This window comes from Diuraphis noxia, unplaced genomic scaffold (genome assembly GCF_037042655.1).
Source record: "Diuraphis noxia isolate RWA-SAM2 unplaced genomic scaffold, SU_Dnox_SAM2 contig0005, whole genome shotgun sequence".
Lineage (NCBI taxonomy): Eukaryota > Metazoa > Arthropoda > Insecta > Hemiptera > Aphididae > Diuraphis > Diuraphis noxia.
The window spans coordinates 10,142,490-10,163,505 of NW_028301715.1; the positions used below are offsets into that span (position 1 = coordinate 10,142,490).

At 29.9% G+C, this 21,016-nt stretch overlaps 2 protein-coding genes and 1 long non-coding RNA gene across 3 annotated transcripts; 2 read left to right on the forward strand and 1 right to left on the reverse strand.

The window, feature by feature from the left end:
* The first annotated feature begins 263 nt into the window (after window positions 1-263).
* Window positions 264-5,931, forward strand: LOC149054873 (uncharacterized). Its single transcript, XR_016191913.1, has 4 exons — window positions 264-404; window positions 480-638; window positions 1,650-1,849; window positions 5,858-5,931. It is a non-coding gene; the product is annotated as an uncharacterized LOC149054873 (long non-coding RNA).
* Window positions 5,932-6,336: 405 nt separating this feature from the next.
* Window positions 6,337-9,520, forward strand: mRpS5 (mitochondrial ribosomal protein S5). The gene is made up of 7 exons (XM_015518132.2): window positions 6,337-6,592; window positions 6,694-6,816; window positions 6,956-7,081; window positions 7,639-7,866; window positions 7,961-8,391; window positions 8,721-8,978; window positions 9,077-9,520. The coding sequence occupies exons 1-7, from the start codon at window positions 6,517-6,519 to the stop codon at window positions 9,200-9,202; spliced, it is 1,368 nt and encodes a 455-aa protein (XP_015373618.1). The 5' UTR covers window positions 6,337-6,516; the 3' UTR covers window positions 9,203-9,520.
* On the reverse strand, window positions 9,254-19,413 carry LOC107168645 (immunomodulatory peroxidase-like). The gene is made up of 12 exons (XM_015518131.2): window positions 18,748-19,413; window positions 15,334-15,637; window positions 14,118-14,326; window positions 11,757-12,124; window positions 11,404-11,590; window positions 11,139-11,336; window positions 10,911-11,058; window positions 10,683-10,839; window positions 10,439-10,609; window positions 9,767-9,965; window positions 9,592-9,697; window positions 9,254-9,520 (listed from the first exon to the last, which is right to left on the reverse strand). The coding sequence occupies exons 1-12, from the start codon at window positions 19,322-19,324 to the stop codon at window positions 9,436-9,438; spliced, it is 2,709 nt and encodes a 902-aa protein (XP_015373617.1). The 5' UTR covers window positions 19,325-19,413; the 3' UTR covers window positions 9,254-9,435.
* Between the last annotated feature and the right edge of the window lie 1,603 nt (window positions 19,414-21,016).

The following is a 21,016-nucleotide window of genomic DNA, read 5'->3' on the forward strand; positions in this document are numbered from 1 at the left end:
GTATACTATCATAGTTATATTTAGAAATTCTGACTTGGGTAAATAATTATTTTTTGCTCAAAATATTTTAAACTAATTAATTAAGTTCTGAAATGCATACAAACCCAGGTTGGTCACACTTTTTGTCCAAATACTAATGATTGTTTTCCGTTGATGTTGAAAGTTTAAACACATCAAACTAAATTAGTAAATTACTAAAACTAAACATGTTTCTACTGTTTCTAGTGTTTCTACTTGTTGATAGATTTTGATAGACAACAAAAAGTTGTCATTAATAATTTAATATTTTGATCGAGTTCTTCTAATCAACTACGAATTACGATCTACTATTAACATTTTACCATATCGTAAAAATTTTTTTTTTAATATTTGTTGGATTATTCACAAATACACAATTTATAATGGTTATTTATAATAAACATAATATTATGTGCGAAAAACATATAATATATATAATATATTATTTATTATTTTTACAGAACATGGAGACGTAAAGAGAAGTCAGCCTACAGCAAATACTTTAAATCATTTAAAGTATTTAAAAGTATAGGTAGTTACTCTTACTAAAAGATTTTTCAGAATATATCTATAAAGACTTATTATAAAGGGCATGTGGAGGTGGAGTGATCAATGAGTAGGTACGCTGTAAAGTTAAGAATTATAAAATTTTAAACAATTTTAAATAACTTAAAATTATAAAATAGTATTAAAAATCCAGTAAAATTATAATTTACATAAAAATAACTATTAATTTTTTGCTAATAAATATACGGAGAAAATCTTCAATCTGATTGGAAGGAATGGTTATTTACACACCTAGGTATTATAATAAAATTTTGAGTTATACGGCCAGGTGGTGGTGATGCCACTGACTACACCATTTTAAACAACACCCAGTATTAATAAATAAAAATAATAATTTGAATGGCATTGTGTATTATAATAGTTTAAAACTATAAGCTATTTTAGTAATTGTCATATAACAATTTTTGTAAAAAATATGATAAGTTCACCGAATTCTTTAATACAGTAAAATACGGTAATTTATTCGATTTCAATAAGAAATCGAGACGGCTTATGTATAATCAGGGCCGGATTAAAGGGGGGGGCAGAGGGGGCATCTGCCTCCGGGCGCAAGATTTTAAAGGCGCAAAGTTTTGAAATATTGTGGGTACCATTTAGAGTGAAAAAACTATTAGCGATTACGACAGTGTACACGGCGCGCAAACTCACATACGCGTTTTCACGAATTTACCGATATCTGAATTACAAATAATAACTACAGTCACAGAGTCCGCGCCATAATAATAATTAATAATTAAATAAATATTAAATCATGTTTACAAAATTGTTATTTTAATAAATGTATTTACATTGTTTAGGTATATAGTAATATTAAAAAGATTGTTTTCATATAATTTTAATATATTTCTAATATTATATAATAAATGCCAAATTATAGTAAAACAATGTTATGTTTATGTATTATTAAAAAGTAGTTCTTAATTTTAGGTAGGTTTGCCCCGGGGCGCAAAAAATCTTAATCCGGCCCTGTGTATAATGGTTATTTTATTTTTATATATTTATGTACCTAATATATAAATATATAATAATTATACAATTATCTTAATTAATTATATTAATTGTAGATGACGAAGTCAGCGTTTTCGATCATAAAATTTCAATAAGCAAAATGAAGACGATCAAAAAAAATATTGCAGTCCTTTAAATATGTATTTTTATTTCAAAGCTGTTACCGCGTTGGTACATCAGTTGGTGCACTATCTGTATATAATGATACATATGGGACGGGATTAATCAGAAAAGTCGATATTTAGTCTTTACCAAGGTATATTTTTGTTTTATTTTGGAGCTTGAATTTTTATTTATGACTTAGAATAATCTGATATGCACAATATTATAAATTATAATCCATTCTAGTGTCCTATAAAATTTAACAATATTGTACATTCTAACGATTTTGGTAGGAGCAATCAATATCAGAATATTTTTTATTATTATTTTTTTTTTTTTGTTGTGGGAAACAAAAGTAAAAAAATTATCAATAATTTTCAAGTGTTAAGAAAATAAATTTAGAAAAAAATTAAGGAAAAGTGAGATTTATACGTAAGTTAAGTATTAAAACAATCGATTTTGTGTGAAATCCTCTAAAATAAATACCTACATGAAATTTTAACTGAATATTGGCAGTTTCTATGCATCATAACATTGTAATTTTTTTGAGAAAATTTTTTTTATATTGATCTTAAGCACGGCGACTAAGGTCATTACTCATTTGCTGTTGTAGGGGTTATGAACTGTGGTAGGAGTAAGTTTTGATATGGTAGATTGTTTTTACGCTTATTACAGTAGGTAGAAAGCTGCACGTGTATGTGTGTGGCAAGGTTTTTAACTACTATATGAACCCGGGTGGTCACCCATCTGGGAGCTTGTAGAGTTGTAGCTATGGACATTGCCCATTACTTGCTCTCAGGCCCGTAGCCCGTTTCACTGTTTCACATGGTACGCGCGCGTTTTCACTTACATTAGTTTGACGTATGATACGCGTCCACGTGAAACGGGCCTGCCTCAGTCGCATTCCACGATTAGAAGCAACCAACGCGCCACGCCAATCCACTTTAGAGAAATTTATAGGCATAAGAACATTTCGAACTTAAAATTTCTAAACCCGTAAATTGAAAAATTCTCATAAAACGATTTTCTTATCTTGTAATTATTTAAAAATTACCATTAACTGTAGGTACTTGAAATTTATTTCATTATTTTACCCTCCCTACATGATAACCTACTCAGAATTTAAAATTTAAATTTATTTTAGTCTTTTATTCCATATAAATATCAATAAAAATTTCATTCGTAGAGTCAAAAAGCTTTAAAATTAAAAAAAAAGATTCCTTATAAATTTTTATTATATAACAGTTGATGAATATGAAAGATACAATTTTTTTATGTATATAAAGTTCAAATTTTGACGAAATTTATCATAATCCCAAAAATGTTTAAATAATTTTGTACATAAAAAAGGCGGGTAAGTCGTAATGGATGGAATTAAATTTGAAGCCAATGATATTATATCATTGTATACGAAAAACGATTCTGATCGAAGACGGTTTATCTGTTTAGAATATATTATAGATTATTAAACATTTTCAAATCTAAGATTTAAAAAGAAAATTTTTTATGAATTTCTAGTTTAAAATAATTTGCGAATTTTCGTGATTTTTACACATGTTGTCAAAATTCAAACTTTGAATGCTTGTAAAACAAAATTGTGCTAATATATTTATTTTTATTTTTCACCTGCTATTGTAAAAATATGTTAGGAGCCTTATATAAAATTTTCAAATCTTAGATATAAAAGGAAAATTTTTTATGAATTTCTAGTTTAAAATAATTAGTGAATTTTCGTGATTTTTACATAATATGTTGTCAAAACTCAAACTTTAAATGCTTATAAAAAAAAATTGTGACTATGTATTTCTTTTTTTTTTTTTTTTTTTTTTTTATTAGGAAAGAGCCCTCGGCAGCATAGGCCATTGGGCTTACAAAATATGAATAGCTTAAATTAAATATTTACAGTAAGAAACGTACACGAGAGAACTTAATTCTAGATTTTGGATTGAAGATTTGCTGTTGTGATGAATTGGATGATGTCTGTTATGGCCTTGGGATGATTTTGAAGTATTTCGGAGAGTGATTCGGAAAGGTTGAGGCTTGATCGGATGTTGTGGTATGTGCGGCATTCGGTGAGTAAGTGTTTAATGGTAATTTGGACGCCGCATGTTGCGCATGTTGGAGGATCTTCTTTAGCCATTAAAAAACTGTGCGAAATTTGAGAGTGGCCGATTCTCAGTCTCGTTATGATAACTTCGAATTTTCTGGGTGTTTCGATGGGAAATGTCCAATTGTCTGTGTTGTGTTTTATTTGATTAAGTTTGGTGGAGTAAGATAACCATTGCTGGTGCCATCTTAGATGACATTTGTTAGTTATCAGTGCTTGTATGTCCCTGTATGCGATGATATTGGTGGGAGACGATAGTGTAGAGGTTATTGCAATTTTAGCGGCAAGGTCGGCGCGCTCGTTTTCAATGATGTTGGAGTGACCGGGGATCCAGCAAAGTTTGATTTTGAAGTTATTGTTTTTCTGTAGAGTATATATTTTGTTTTGAATATGAAGACCGATGTCTGTTGGGTTATTGGTATTGTTAATATTGTTGATGGCGCTGAGGGAGTCAGTGAATATGATGGTGTCTTGGAGCTGGTGAACGGTTATTAAATCGAGGGCTTTGATTATTGCGAATGATTCAGCTACAGTGTATTTCTTTTATTTTGCAACTGCTATTCTAAAAATATGTTAAAAGCCTTGTATTAAATTTTCAAGCTTTTCTACCGAACACATACATTTTTATCGATATTTATAGAAAAAAAAACTAAAAAAGTTGAAAAATTAAAATGTCAAATCAGCTCAAAACAAATCTAAATATTTTGAAAATTTTATCAAATATAGAAAATGCCTATATAAACATTCAGTCAAAATTTCAAGTATCTGCGGTCATTTGTTTTAGAATTACACCAAAATAAAGAAATCGCTAAAAGTGAAAATCCAATGTTGTAAAAATTTAAATTTCAAATACTCATAAAACTTTAATTTTAATTTCTGGTGGACTTTTTATTTGCGATAAAGATTGAAAAACTTTTAAGGAATCTTGTATTAAATTTTCAAATCTTAGATTTAAAAAGAAAATTTTTTATGAATTTCTAGCTTAAAATATTTTGTGAATTTTTGTGATTCTTACGTATTTTGTCAAAATTCAAACTTTGAATGCTTATAAAAAAAATTGTGACTATGAATTTTTTCAACTGCTATTCTATAACAATATATGTTAAGAGCCTTATATTAAATTTTCAAAATTATAAATTCATTATATATTCATAAATTTTTATCGATATTAATTTAAAAAAAACTAATAATGATCGAAAATTTCAAATTCATATGAATAGTTCAACTTAAGTCGAAAATTTTTGAAAATTGCATAGTGGATAGAATATACTTATATAAACATTCGGTGAAAATGTCATGTATCTATGTATCTATGTTTTAAAGTTACATCAAAAACCAAAATCGATTTTGTCGAAAAATGAGTGTGCGTAAAATTTACCGTTTTTCCCCTAATTTTTAGTTTGTTTTTCTCGATTATTTAGAAAAGTATTAAGAATTTTTTACTTTTGATCCCCCGAAGTACCAACTAGATTCACTTTCTGATCGAACGAGGTACTGAAGTAAAAAATCGAAGCATTTTTACTGCCCCAAAACGTGATGTCAGACAAAAAAAAAACACACATCATGGTAAAATCAATACATTCATTGCTCCGCTCAGAATCTAAAATTATAAATTATTCAATTTTTAGATATATGAATTGACAGTTTTAAACAAGGTCCTAATAAAAATTTCTTATTTTAACCAAATAAATAACAGAGTATAAAGTCAGATATTTTTTACAAAAATTTAAAGTTCAAATTAAACTAAATAACACAAAGCTTATATTAAGATATAACATATAAGATTTAATACCTAGTTATTTTGTTTGAATTTAAAAATATTAATCGTGGGCTCTTGAGACTTTTAGAGTAGGTACTATAGGTCTATAGGTACATAAATACATTATTATTTGTTATATTGTATTCACATTTCACTGTATAATATAATAGCTTATATACTGTTAATATATATTTCAATTTGCAAAGCATATATAAATAAAGACCATAATTGCATTTCATACAATTTGTTTTTTATATATTGCAATATTTCTGACTTGATATCAATATACTTATCAGAAACGTTTACTTGTCGGCGTCGCAGTGCACTCATTTCAGGGATACAATCGAAGCCGAAATAAGTAATATCTGTGTTTATATCTACTTATTAAATAAGTCTTTGTTCATTATTATATTTAATTATTTAATTTAAATACCTATTGTTCGAAAATTAAGAAACAAACTACTTTTTATTATTATTAAAAAGTAGATTTAATTTTTTACTTTTCAATAATTAAAGTAACAATTAATTTTATTAAAATCTATCTACAATTAAATATATCTTATCTTTAATGTTTAATAAATTGTAGTTTCAATACGCTCCCTGTACCCCATAGACCTATTATAATAGGACGTCTATGCTGTACCCGCGCTCGAACTTCGAGCCTCGAAGTCTACAACTACTACAACCTTGGTATAGTAAATAATCAACACTACTGATAAGTGGTCATCTGTTATCATTTAATCTATTGTGTGATAATGTGACTGAAGAATTTAGAATATTATTAAAGAATAAAGATCGAAATATTGAAGTAATTTATTGAACCCCGGTGACCGGGTGGCAGGTTGTTACTTGTGAACGATTTTCTGTTAATCATTTCTTATTTTTATTTCTAAGAGATAGATTTTTATTAATTTTCAAATTAAAAAACTATGGTAATATTATATATTTAAATAAGATGATGTCGTCTATGCTGAAACGTCTTCTTTCTCCTAAGAGTATTAATATTGCTCAAAGTGTGGTTTCTATCAAACGTAAGTAAATTGTAATTTAAATTTATGATTTATTAGATATTATCTTGATATTCGGTAAAATATATATCATATTTTTGTTTTGTACTTTTATTAAATTATAGGCCCTGATATTTTGCCAGATTGTACTAGATGCTATAGAAGCTTAATTACGCCTCAGACTAAAGTAGTACAGTTTCAATCTGTATGCGTTCAGCAAGTGCGTCATGAAAGTTTTTTTAAAAAACGTAAGTATCATTGATAATTTTTTCTTTAAAATTTATAGTTATTATTTCAATACTATACTTATGGATCTGTTTAAATAATAAACTACTTAACTCATTGTCTTTGATTTGTTACTAATGTGTAAATATATTTAATTTTTAGATACGGCTGAACACATTTGGAAAAGTGTCACAAGTGTAAGTAATGCTGGTAAAAAACGTGGTCGTGGCAAAGGTGCTGGTAAAAAAAGAGCAAAAAATCTTAATAGAGGACAAGTGATTGGTGTAGGCAAGTATTTGTTGCATTTCATTTGCGATTTTTTATTTATTTAATAAGATTTATATTATTAATATTTTCTTTAATTTGAAAAAAATGATAACTAATAAATAGAGTTTAGTCTTTTATGTGTTTATCTTATAAACTATGTTTAGGGTAAAGATACCCAGTCAGTAGCCATATTAAATACTCTATCTCATATAGGAGTAATCTAGGGCAGTAACCAATTTTTCGATAGACTACTCCATTTGGTAAACCAGTTTTCATTGTAAGCGTCTAAATAATCATTTTGCTGTGTAAATTTAAAATAAGGCAAGCTAGACAGTTGTTTTTTCTAGAGGTACTCTTATATTAGGCACAGGATATTTGATCACAAATTTAGAATATATCATTATAGATATTGATCTTATGTAATTGGGCCTTCACATAGACATGTTCAGTGGGGCCCATTATCTTCTTAAAGAATTATTAAAAATAAAAATAAATATAAAATTTATAATCAAGTATGTAATGCTACTATCACATATTTATTTATATTTAATAAAAAATATTAATTTTTTTAATTATAGGTGTTGACAATATGATATGGCCTGGACTCAACGCTCCGATAATTAAAGGGCGAGATCTAATAAAAAGGACTCAGTTACCACCAGATCCTGAAAGACAAGCTCGTCTTGTTAAGCTTAGAGATGCAATGGGTTCATTTAAAATGTTAAGACTCTCGCCAACTGAACGTGGATGGTCCGGCTCCAAAATGCCAGGACGTAGTATAGGACCACCAGATCCTATAAATGAATGTTAGTACTATTAAAATTATCAGACATATATTATTTTCCCTAATATGTATAATATATTACATTTTTTTTTTAAAAAATTATTAATTGTTAACAGATAACTTTGATGGCTTTGATACTAAAGTGTTGGAATTTAAAACTGTATTTTGTATGAAAGCTAATGCTGGCCGTTATAGAAGAATAAGTGTTGTTACTGTAACTGGTAATAAAAATGGCTTAGCTGGTTTTGCTTTAGGCAAAGCAGCCGATTCAAGAGCTGCATTAAGACGAGCTAAAAATAGAGCAGGACAAAAGTTAATGTATATTGAACGGTATAACAATCATACTGTGTATCATGATTTCTTTACACAGTTCTGTAACACTAGAATATTTGTGGAGAAAAGACCTGAAGGTCATGGATTAATTTGCCATCGTGCTATAAAAACAATTTGTGAAATGATAGGTATTAAGGACTTGTATGCTAAAGTAGAAGGATCTACCAATTTACAAAATATAGTTAAAGCATTCTTTTTGGGCTTATTAAAACAGGTAGTTATACTATATTTTAGTATATTTTATTTATTAGAATACAACTTTCCTAATGTTAAAAAATATTATATTTTTTTAATTAGTTGTCAGTATTTGGTATATAATATTATTTACATACTTATATACTTTGCAATTTTAAAATGTATACAGCGCTATATTGTTTAAAATTGTTTATGTATTTATATATTATAATCATACATATCAACATATTTTGGCTTTTTCAATACATATTAATTCAAACCCTGGGTTTATATTTTATTAGCATAATATTTTGTTTAATGAGATAAATTCAATTTAAACTTAATTTAAAAGAAGATCATTGTTCACAGAAAACTCATCAACAATTGGCAGATGAAACAAATTATCACCTAGTAGAATTTAGAAAGGAAAATGATTACTTGCCAGTCATTGTAGCATCACCAAAAGGACCTGTTAAAACAGATCCTAAAGAAGCTCCTGATTTTTTGCAGTATGTTATGGATAATAAAGTAAGGTTGCGGAAGAAGAAATTTTTACCATTTTATACCAAAAAGACTCATTGGTATATTAAAGAGAAAAAGATTGAAATTGTTAGAAACATGGACAAGGTACAGTTGAAAATACAATAATTCATATTATTTATTTGTTATTTATAATAGATTAGCAAAATCATTAAACTTTTTTTTATCAATTCTTTTATTAATAGGCAAAATATAACTTATTGGCTGAGTATGGTGAAATAAGGAGTTTTTTGACTGATAAATATCCAGAATGTAGACCAGTTCAAAAGAAATCATTTTCAAAGCAAATTGATGAAGATGAAAATCAATGAGGAATTTATAGTTTGAATATTGAAATATTTATAATAATTTGTAAATTAATATAATTTGAATGTTTTGCATAAATGTATTTACAATTTTTATAATCTACAGTGATTAATATGCAATTTTTGACAAATGAATACTGTTTGTTTTTGTTCATATGTTGTTCTTTGATCTTATTTTTTCATAACAATTGTAGTTGTAATCATATCTGATTGATGTAAAAGTTACTACAATCTCAAGATTATGGTACTGCTGTTCTTTCTCCAGCCCATGCTCTTAAATCCATTTTTGGTATGGAAGAACTTGCACACGCTACCCTTTGATTCCTGTAAACCATAATAAGTATTAGTTATATTGGTCGATATATATTGTCTGTTTTAAATTAAAAAATTCGTACAAAAACGATGGTTTTGAAAAAGCCAATGGTTGAATTAAGGCCATATCATCAGAGTTATCACATAATAATCTTGCTAAGCTACTTTTTCTGAGTTCTTGTAGTTGAACTAAAATAATAATTGTATTAGCTATACAAATAAATGAATTTAATATGATTGTTAAATTTAGTTAGGTACCTTGATCAAAAGAAGATGGATGACCGCCTTCTTCATAGAAAAATCTATCACCGCGTCTAAGCCTTGAAAATTGATCTCCAATGATGCAAACAAAAGTTGGGCCTACCAAAGCATCTTTCATTGGCTTTTCTGAAACTCCTCCAATATATAAGTCTATTTCATCTACTGAACCATACAACCTTGCAAGTCTAGTAATGGTCTGAAATAAAGAAAATTTTGTTTACTTAGATGGTAATATTTTATGAAAATTTAATAAATTATTACCAGGCTACTGAATTTATTGATGTTAAGAGGACTATAAATTTAATTCTAAATTATAATAAGGCAGGAGATATAAACTTCATTCAAATTAAATACATTGTCAGTACATTTTACTTTCCATATTTTAGGCGTTTGTTCATTAAAATATATACTGTGTAACAGTAATATTAATTTTATTGCATAATTTGGAGAAAAAATATAGATTTGGCATTTTTAACGAATTTAAAAAGTTTATGTTGGTACTTATATTTTTTTTCATACTTAGTACAAATATATTAGGTTTTTGTAATTTACACTTAATATTTTATGAACACTATTCACCTAACTTTTAAGCCATAACCATACTTTTGTAAATTCATATTAATATAAATTAATAACCTTCAATATTAGTATAATAGTATATTAATTTACTTGTGGGTCCATATATTCTTCTAAATCGTTCCAGCTTCTTGCCTTTTCATATCCACATACTTGTCGCCATTCATTGTACGGTGGTAAACCGTGATCACGCCCTCTTTGCACATTTAATGCTACTAGATCAAGTCCAAAATTCAGATTACCTTGGAATAAATGATCAGTGATCTAAAAGTAAAATTTTAAATTAAAATACAGGAAATAGGATTAAAAAGTATACTTAGAAATTATTTCAAATTACTTCTTTAGTAAAGAATCTATCAAAGTTTTGAGAACTTTGGAAAGATATTCCTCTGATAAAGTCATCGAAAGCACCTTCTTTGTACAAATTAAATGGCGCAAAGTGTTGTTTACTGAGTACAAGATTTTCTCTGATGTTACCAAATTTTCCATAACCACTAAAATAATTATACATTTTTAAATTAACTACACTCAAATAAAATTACATTCTGTCTAGAAATTTAGTTACTGGATGTTTCCCTGAATAAGAGTGTGGCCGAATCGGTACGCAGCAGCCGCAAAGGCATTGGTTATTCCAGCGTTTAACTCTGGATCGTAATTCCTAGTCCATCCACTTTCTGCTGGAGATAGTCCAAACTTGGTCATGTAACTTCTACCTGTATCAAGGAAATGGTTATTGGTAGAACTGCGTATTACATTTTGTTGTGTTTCCATATAGGTGAGAAGGTAATCTTACCTAAAATTATTGGCAAAAATTCATTATAGGTTATGTGTTGCAACTGAGCAATTACTATTCTCCGAGTTTCTTGAAATATTGCTTCATCGCTCCAACGAGGGTTCAGTCGCGACAATTCGAAAGCGATACGATTATGTTCGCGTAGCCAGATGGTGTGCAATAGAGCTAAATCTATTTGCTCGTTTACTCGTCCATCGCCTGTGCAAGAAGTTACACATAGTTTTATGAAATAAAACTAATTAATTAAGACCTAGTGTCTACCTACCCGCTTTAAAACAAGCAGATCTACCCGTATCGTCGGAACACTCGGAAGGATTTCCTGGCAAAAGCTGCCTTCCTCTGATATTTTGCGACTGCAGCGTACCGCCTCGGAACGTTCTGAGGCTTTGCTGAGTGGCCAGCGAAGACCCGTAAATATTGGACCCATCGAGGTAAGCGGTGATTTGGTTCATCTAACGATAAAATTATAACACACATCGTCCATGTTTTGAATATATTTATAATATCTTGTAAGGTATCATATTAACATACTTTATATTATATAAGCATTAAAATTTAAAAGCATTATTATTATTTTACCTTCAATAATATTATGTATTTCTCTATTCAGTTTTTTACCTGTTCCCTAGGACCAAAATTGCATTCAGGACGTGGCGCCGGCAGTGATCTGACAAACTCCATGCACCTCTCACCGAAAGGAGCGAACATATGATCATTACGGGGGATTTCTATTTGGAAACAATCCGGGTGGCGTAGAGAATTTTCGATTTCTCGTCCGTTCCTGCAACACGATATCCCACTACCCATTTGACCTCTGCTTATGGGTGTATGCGTCGTGTCGTGGTCTAAGAATTGTCCCCATTGCATCAACAGCATCGTATAATTTTCTGATGGCGAATCTACGTCTTGTGTGAATGTGACGCTTACTTGTCTCGCGCTTGGCAACGGTGACCCGTTTACTGCTCTCGACCTCGGTGAGTTCACTCCTAGAGTATATAAAACAGTCACATATTTAGAAAGCTGGTATTTATTTTTAATACAAATTATAGCATTGTATATTTGTATAATGTTATAATATAATTAGATAAACATAAAATATAATAATAATAATATATTATATTCATCTATTCTCATGGCCTGTATAGACAATAATTATGATTTTGGATTATAGGTACAATTTATTTTAAAGTAGCTAATCCGCAACCATTTATAACAGGTATATTTTCTATATGCTGCAGTTGCACACTGTTGTAGTATTTAAATAAACGATTTAAGATAAGTATATTATATTGTTATAATTATTAGTTATTAATGTTATTATACTTGTTTTGGGTTGCAAACTTGTATTATAAATTCCACTAAACATTTTATGGATGAATATTGAGCTAATATAATGAACCCCTAACTCCTAAGCAGATGATTATCCGATTTGAGAGTTCAAATTAAGTCGATCAATTCATTATAAAGAGGTTTCGTACAAAATGTATCAGTATCATACATATTTACATACGAAATTGATGTTTTTATTATCTTAACCTAACAAATACTAAATTATATTACAGCATGCAATATAAAATTTGTTCATTATTTTGTGGAGAAAATTAAAAAAAAAAGTCAACTTTATGATTTAGGCATGCCGCAGTATACATATATTGGGATATATGGGACCTTGTCACTGACAATTTTCTTTTTAAATCTAAGATTTGAAAATTTTTAATAATCTATAATACATATATCCTAGACAGATAAACCGTCTTCGCTCAGAATCGTTTTTCGTATACAATGATATAATATCATTAGATTCAAATTTAATTCCATTCATTACAGTAACCCACTCGTAACCTACTGTACAGCAAAGCGACATCCACGACTTACCAGCTTTTTTTATATTTAATTTAATTAATTTATATTATAATATATTATAATATATTTGTACCTATTTCTATTTCCTATTGCAGTTAATGAATAATATAATTTACATTTTATTCATTCAAATTTGTAGTATAATACTATAATAGGAATGCTATTTTAATAAACTGTATTAAGGTACATAATGCAATGTTTTATTTGTACTTAAAAATTAAAACATATCGATCGAGATGAAAACACATAAATTATTTGATCTGTTTTTGTAAGCAAAATTATTTAAAATCAAGTGATAAAAATTGTTTTGCTTTTTAAAATTTGTACTTGGTAGTTGGTATGCACTATGGATAGGCATTATCAGGAAAGCCAAAATAAAAATGTTTGCCCCCTAAGATGGGAGACGAAGTGTCTTTATTTTTTTTGAGGTTTTTTTGTTACCAGGGGGTTTAAACGTACCCTTAATTGCGCTTTTGGTGCTGTTACTGCTATTCAATTTTGTAAGACAAAAGTTTGAATTAGGGGGCCCCAAAATTTGATTCGCACCTGGGCCCTTTTATCCCTAGTTGCGGCACTGCTTGTCAGCATTTTAAAACTAAACAATCGTTAAATCCACCATTGCCCCTAACTCCCAAGCATAATTATGGTCCATTCAATTGTGGCGATTTATTAAAATGATCAGTTTTATACAGTGGCGGTTTTGATAAAACATCAAGGGGGGGCTATTTTCAATTTTTGTGCCCCCCACCCTCCATAATAGTTGCATATATAACTTATATATATGCATATATAACTTACAGAACATAACAGTTGACACAAAAAAATCCAAGGGGGCGAGCGCCCCCTTCGCCCCCCCCCCTAAAAACCGCCGCTGGTTTTATATCATATATATTTTATTACAATTTATTAATAATTTTACCATATAATATAATTATATAACAATAATTAATGTTGTGATAAAATTACTCACTAAATTATTTTTAAAAATAAATTAGTAAATTATTATAACGAAGGTACAATGTACAATACCAGTACCTATATATGATAGAAAAACAGATATTTTCCTATTGATCATAATACGTATAATGTTTTATTTAAAATTGGGTTGGTACTTACCATCTCCATACTTCGGAGGAAGAATTCTCTGTAAAGCCGTACTAGCTCGCCCCCATAGCTCGTGTTTGATGTTATTGCAAGACCCATCGGTTGATCTATATTTATGAGGTTGACAAAATGATGTCCTGGGACAAGTGTCGCCAAGCACTGTGTCCAGAATGCTGAAGCTTGGTAAAGCAAACGTACCTTGATCACGTGTTAAGTTGAAACTATATAATAATAAAAGCAGGTATATGTATAAACTATAAGCAATTTTAATAAATTATATCCTATAGGGCTATTGATAATTAGTAGACAAATATTAAAACTATGAATCATATTATAATTCATAGCTGAAATTAGCCTATACATTATCTAAATATAGGTACGTTTATAAACGTGTCAATTCGTCAAATAAAAATAAATGTAATTTTACTTATTTCTCAATTATATTTTTATATCACCTAAAAAGTACATTAAAAAAGTATATTAAATGCCAAAAATCCTTCATGTGTTCGTGTAATTATATAATAGCTCATTATTGCGAAAGGTACTTATTATATAATTATTAAAATGTAATAGCCGTGCGTCACCTATAGCCAGGGTTAAGTAGGCGTCACTACAATACACACGTCTTCAGACTTCATTTAACGATTATTTTGTTCACATAATTCATTATAATTTTTAAATTCGTCTCCATAATAATTCTTTGACACATATACCCAAACAGTCATGCAGAAATATAGAATGCATCGCAATTCACAATCATATAGGTTGAAACTCTTGCCTACATACGGTAATTAATTACCTATAGATCAGGTAACCTAAGGGCTAAGTCAAACAATGAGTTAAGTAAAAAAAAATTAAAATATGCAGCACAAGACCTACACTGTAATCACAATCATCCCATCGTATCAATAATATAATATGATATTATCATGTTATATGACGTATAATTTATTGTGCAATATTATAGATTCCGCCGTCCTCCCAACCCCAACGACCACCAATCAACAATGCCACTATTAACTATAAATTTAAAAAATGTTGTGCATGTGTTTTCGATAATTTAATATTTCTATAAGTAAAATTAATGAGAAATGTAGCTTTTTCTAATTATAGGTTAGATTTATAAGGTTTTTGTTAGAACAAAAAAGCATAATTTGTTTTGAAATTATGTATTAGGAGCAAATCAGAATCTATAAGACTATAAACTATAGTATAATATTATGCTCACTCGTTTACGAGCCCCACACTTGCGTCCACGGATTTCTGGGCTTGTTCTCCTTGGGTGAGGGTCTCGTTGGTGGTCGGGAAGAGCTCCTGGTGCCAAGCCGCGGCGCTGCCCGTGGGCACCAGTATCCGTTTCGTAAACAGCGATGTGACGAGCACCCGTCGCTCGTTGAGGCGCTGCAGAGCGTTTGCCGCGGCAACGTTCAACTGTTCCGGCGTAAATGACGGTATGTCGACGGGCGGCGGTGGCGGTGCCCTGATCACTCCTGTAACCGTTGTTGCAGCCGACGTCGTCTGTTGACTGTTGGCTGTATTTACGACACCACGGATTCCGAGAAAAAGTTTCAAAAACATTTTTAATCGTTATATTGCATTACAATAATACGATATCCTTGTCAGATTAATATTATAAGATAAACTGATTGCGGCTGTGGAGAGTGGAGACTTGCAATACGCGATCAAACCCAGATTTTAACCCCGTCATATTGAATTCGGCCCAAAAATACAAATCTCTTAGTGAGCTTTTGCCGTTCTCCACCCACCTAAGATAAAAGGTTAATTGTTACATTCGTAAGATATCATATGTATAGTTTTGTACTATTTAACAATAAAATAACTAACAAGACTTTCAAAATAAAGTATAAACATTGGTTCACAACTTTCATATTCACTACTTTGTGTATCTATACTTTATCATATTGTTAATAATTATAATATTTAATAATTTTTCATGATATACTAACATTTATCATTTTTGAAATTTCTGTTGAATGTGCACTTCAAAATAATGTTTATGAAACGGGAATAGGGATTAGGCCCTTAAGATCTTAAATGTATATGCCTTATGATCCTTGAGATCGTATCCCACCCCTTGCCATTTTTTTATCCGGTCTTGTCCGCAATCACATAATAGTATAATATATGTTATATTATTTATCAATAAAGGAGCTATGACATTGTAAATATACATTATAACATTATTATTATATATCTTATGACGTATGCGTGTATGTGATATATACGCGCCCTAGAACTCATTAGCATGCGAAACCAATCGGTGAATCCGTAGATCAATGACTCCTGAACGAACGCTTATGTGCCCACTATACGAGTTTTTTATTTCCTCTGTCCGGGTTTCACATAATATCACATTTATACAATTATACCTACGGGTTTTATTGCAATAATTCTAAAAACGCGTCTGTTTTACATATTATATAGGTAAACACGCCGTTCGGGCATATTATTTTCTTGGAAAATAAATAAATAGGTGTCTGCAGTGTTTATTTATAGATGATCCGGCTACGTGCGCGTGGGTAACACAGGTGGTAAATATATGGAGCCTATAATGTGCAACCTACCTAGCTGTAATACCTACAGCTTTACACCTAGCTACTTTACTATCTATTCCTATATTAAATAAGGTATACTTCAATGACTGTGTAATTTTAAACTTTATAGAAAACTGCGTTCCTGACGACCAATTATTACGTACTCGTCGGCCTGCTGCAGCAGTCCATATAATAATAACGTGGGTCCTTGATACTCAGCAAATATTTTGCATATTCGTCATTTCCGACACAAACCTTGCCATTGTTAATGAAATCTCACAGAACATAATAATCACGATCTACGATGATTATGCATATTTAGGGGTTTTACAATATCTTGTCAAAATTATTCCATTTAGTTTTAATTTTAAATTAGATAAATGAAAACAAATAATAAATTAACAATATTGTATAAATATTAAATATAGACCATTTTGTGAAACTTTAAATGTTATCTATAAATAGGTGTATAATATAAATGTTGTTATTTAAACTCAAAAATTTGACAACAATGTGTGTACAACAAATACCTACTCATAATCTCTTTAAATAAGGCGCTGCAAACTATTTATTTATTTTCTATACATAATAAATATTATGATAACAAAATACTTATTTCTCTATTTTACTATATTATACAACTTTAAAAAATTTTTTATATTCTTTAAAAAGTGACTATTATCATTTATTACTATTAAAATGGTTAATTTTATAATTTGTTTTTGTTGTTTGAATGATAAAATTATGAAAAAAAATATGTATAATAACTGACGTAGGTTGGTAAGTAGGTGGAGTCATTTAAATTAATAATATTGGTAATTTAGATATTATTATTAGATATTATTCAGTGTTTAATGTTTAACTGAAAGTTGAATAATTTGAATTAATTTTTTTCAATATTAATTAAAATACTATTGAGTTAATGCTATTAAAATATGAAGTACCTACAAAAACTATAATATAATCTTAAAAATATATTGAAATTCGGTAATTGTATGTAAGATAGACATTTTTGTGTGTTTCATTTCTTTCCAGCGTACCTATCGATTGATCAAATACAGTGAAAACAATTTTAAAATAGATTTAAACTTCACGTCAAGTTTATTTTATAAATTGTCTTTCCGGAATTCATGGACTTTATTCCCTTTAGTCCTAAAATATTTATACTAAAAAGAGAAGTAAAAAAAACATATTAAATGTTTTATCAAAAATTCAAAAAATTGGTAAAGGTTATTTCAAGTAAATTTAAGGATTTATTTAAATCTGGTTTCAGAATTTGTATCGATTAATTTGCATAATCAACTGGGAATATAACATATTTTAATTCATATATTGTGAGTGTGTTAGTCATAAACGAAAAATCACCGCTTTCAATCCCTATAACTTCTATTTAATATAGTGAAGAGATGAAGATTTAACAATTTTAATTATGATACCATATGAATAGTCTACAAACTCAATAAGATTAACATATATTATGTTGTTATTATTCATATCAGACTACAATTTTACAATTTACAAATATATGATTGGTGTTATTTTTTTAAGAAATACAAATTTAAAACTACAATAATTATTATTACCTAATTATTATTCATATTTAATAACAATTTATGATAGATTCCACAGAAAAATAACCTTGTAATACCTAATAAGTAATAACTAATAAATACTAACTACAGGTATTTACTAAATAATAATTTTAATATAAATTTAAAATTATATTCTTGATTTCCAACTATTATTATATATCATGCTCAAGGGTTTCATTAAACGTGTTTTCAGTGTTCTTACGAGAAAAAAAATCAAAGAATTCCTAACTTATATAGACTATTTAGACATTTGGAAACAAAACGAGTGTTATTCATCAAACTAGAGATGTCGAAAACTTAAAACGCAAGAATCGCGGATGTCCGAAATGCAGCATATTTAACAATAATTTTAGTCCGAAACAATGTGAGTGCAACATGTCGTCATATAGTATTATGGCTGTTAAAGTTATAAAGTATTAATGTCGTATATTATATACTATTAAAATATTATATTATCATAGTATAATAATTTTAATCTAATTCCTAACATATTACCTGCAGGATTACGGTTTTTCGGGGGACAACAGACCCCGAATTCGTTGACTGCCAACTTGCACGGTTGTTTTTTGAGTTCGGGAAGTTCGGCGTAAAACGACAAACAACTGACAAGCGGCCGGCACGTTCCCGACTCACCGCTGGCCGTCTTGCACGATCCCTCGGCGTTCGGCGATTTCCTGATTGGTTTCTCCACTTGCGGTGCAGGCTGCGGTTGCTGTTGCAACTGCAGAACCGGCTCTACTACGGGCTGAGCCTGCGGTATGGTTTGCGCACCGCTGAGCCTGTCCTGTATCCTCTGCTGAAGGGCCAGCTGCTGCCGCTGGATGTCCTGAAACATCAGCACGAACTGTTGCTGTTGCTGGAGCAACGAATCCCGGAGTCCCGGGTCCTGCGGCCTGGCCTCGAGCGCCTGCTGGACCTGCTGCAACTCCACCTGCACCTGGTTCAGCTGGAACTGCAGCTGCTGCTGTTCGAACTGTTCGGGGAATATTTCCGTGAGGAAAGGCCTCTGCTGTTGCTGGGCCCGGACCGCCGCGGCGGCCAGCAGTAGGATCACGATCGGGATTCGCGTCATGTTGCGGTTCGAATGTGCGGACGTCTACTGAAGACTGAACCGTGCACAGTCGCGTACGGGCGGATGACGACGACGGCGACTACGATGATGATGACGATAATGATGCGGTGATGAGCCCGCTGCGGTTCACGTGGGTCGAGCGGCCGTCGTCCAAGGTCACGGCGCCCGTTGTGCGTGTGTCGTGTCTTACCATATTATATATATTATGCATAGGTAGGTACCTATATAGTGGTAGATATGCCTTTTTCGCGCGCGTACTGTGTGTGCTTGTGGCGAATTTCTTGACGTTGCCAAAAACCAAACCGGTAACCGGCATCATAATATGTAAATATATAATATAACTGGTGTAAAATGTAATATACTATATAGCATAAGTTCTTTATTATATTACTTGTCGATTCGTAGCCGTCCTTTTTGACGTTATAGTTGTATTATAATATATATGTACGTCTACGACATGGAATTACCTACGAATATCACCGTTTGAAATACGACCTTGAGATAATAATTTTTTCGTTTCAATATCCCAATTACCGTCTATAATACATTCGTATATTATATATTTTATAACACGGTGGTTCATAATATGGTATATTATACCGAGCACACTCACCCCTATTTTTTCCTTTTATATAGTTGCGCTGATTGAATTTATTCGAATTCCGAATTTCGATGATTTCAAGTACCTAGATATATTTAAAGGCTATTTATATTCTCAACTCTCAATTAATTCGATTTTTATATACTTTAAGGAGTGTCATCTGTGATAGTACAAACTTTTTTTATTCAAATACCTAGTAGACCTTTTTAAATATGGATATTTTTAAGCATATAATTTTTAGGAAAATGTCATCAACACTCAGACACTAGTAGTTTTTGAATTATTTAGATGTATGTATACTAAAGTTTCCCATAAAATGGTTTTACAAAAATAAAAATCGTATATAATCGTATTTAATATTGCCTATTAATTTAAATTTTTATATCCATAGTATTTATTGTATACGGACAATTTTGCCAAACTACAAAATTTTGATAAATTAATAACAACTATAAGTACCTACTTAATTTTCAAAATAAATTATCCATATCTTCCAAACCTATTATCTTGCGGACATATAATCACACACACACAAACAAAAAGTAAAAATGCTAGGTATATTTACATGCATATAAATTAATCTAAAAAAAACAATCTTGTCCAAAATGTTTCACTCCAGGGTTATTTTATCTGCCTACCCTTTATAGTATTTTCTGTTCAAATAAAGGTAGGTTTATAGGCAATATTTATATAGAACAATCTCATAAAATATAAACGGACTCCCTTGTCCCTATATAAGACGAAAAACAATGTCAGCCTACCGTTCCATAAATTTTAGTCTAACTATATAACAAAGATTTCTTAATAATGAAAAAATCAGTTGGTAACGAGCGATTCGATTTTAAGGATGTTTTACTGAGCCTATATATTGTATATACCTACATATATATATATATTTAGATTTTTAATAAAAGTAAGAACAATTTTTTTTATTATTTCTTTTAGATTGTTACTGAATCAGGGAATAATGACTATTATAGTCTATAGGTATTTTATAATTTTTGGAAAAATTATTTCACGAAAAAGCAGTGTTGAACAGAAATAGTAGATATAGTTCGTAAATATTTAAAATCTATATAAGATTGTTATTT

What these genes read in the sequence shown, in the direction of transcription:
- mRpS5 (XM_015518132.2), top strand. Translation starts at nt 6,517, where the DNA reads ATGATGTCGTCTATGCTGAAACGTCTTCTTTCTCCTAAGAGTATTAAT. An exon ending in AGGACAAGTGATTGGTGTAG is followed by an intron (nt 7,082 to 7,638) that starts GCAAGTATTTGT and finishes TTTTAATTATAG; the next exon opens with GTGTTGACAATATGATATGG. An exon ending in ACCAGATCCTATAAATGAAT is followed by an intron (nt 7,867 to 7,960) that starts GTTAGTACTATT and finishes AATTGTTAACAG; the next exon opens with ATAACTTTGATGGCTTTGAT.
- LOC107168645 (XM_015518131.2), bottom strand. Translation starts at nt 19,324, where the DNA reads ATGACGCGAATCCCGATCGTGATCCTACTGCTGGCCGCCGCGGCGGTC. An exon ending in ATTTTGGTCCTAGGGAACAG is followed by an intron (nt 11,591 to 11,756) that starts GTAAAAAACTGA and finishes TTTTATCGTTAG; the next exon opens with ATGAACCAAATCACCGCTTA. An exon ending in ATCTGCTTGTTTTAAAGCGG is followed by an intron (nt 11,337 to 11,403) that starts GTAGGTAGACAC and finishes CTTCTTGCACAG; the next exon opens with GCGATGGACGAGTAAACGAG.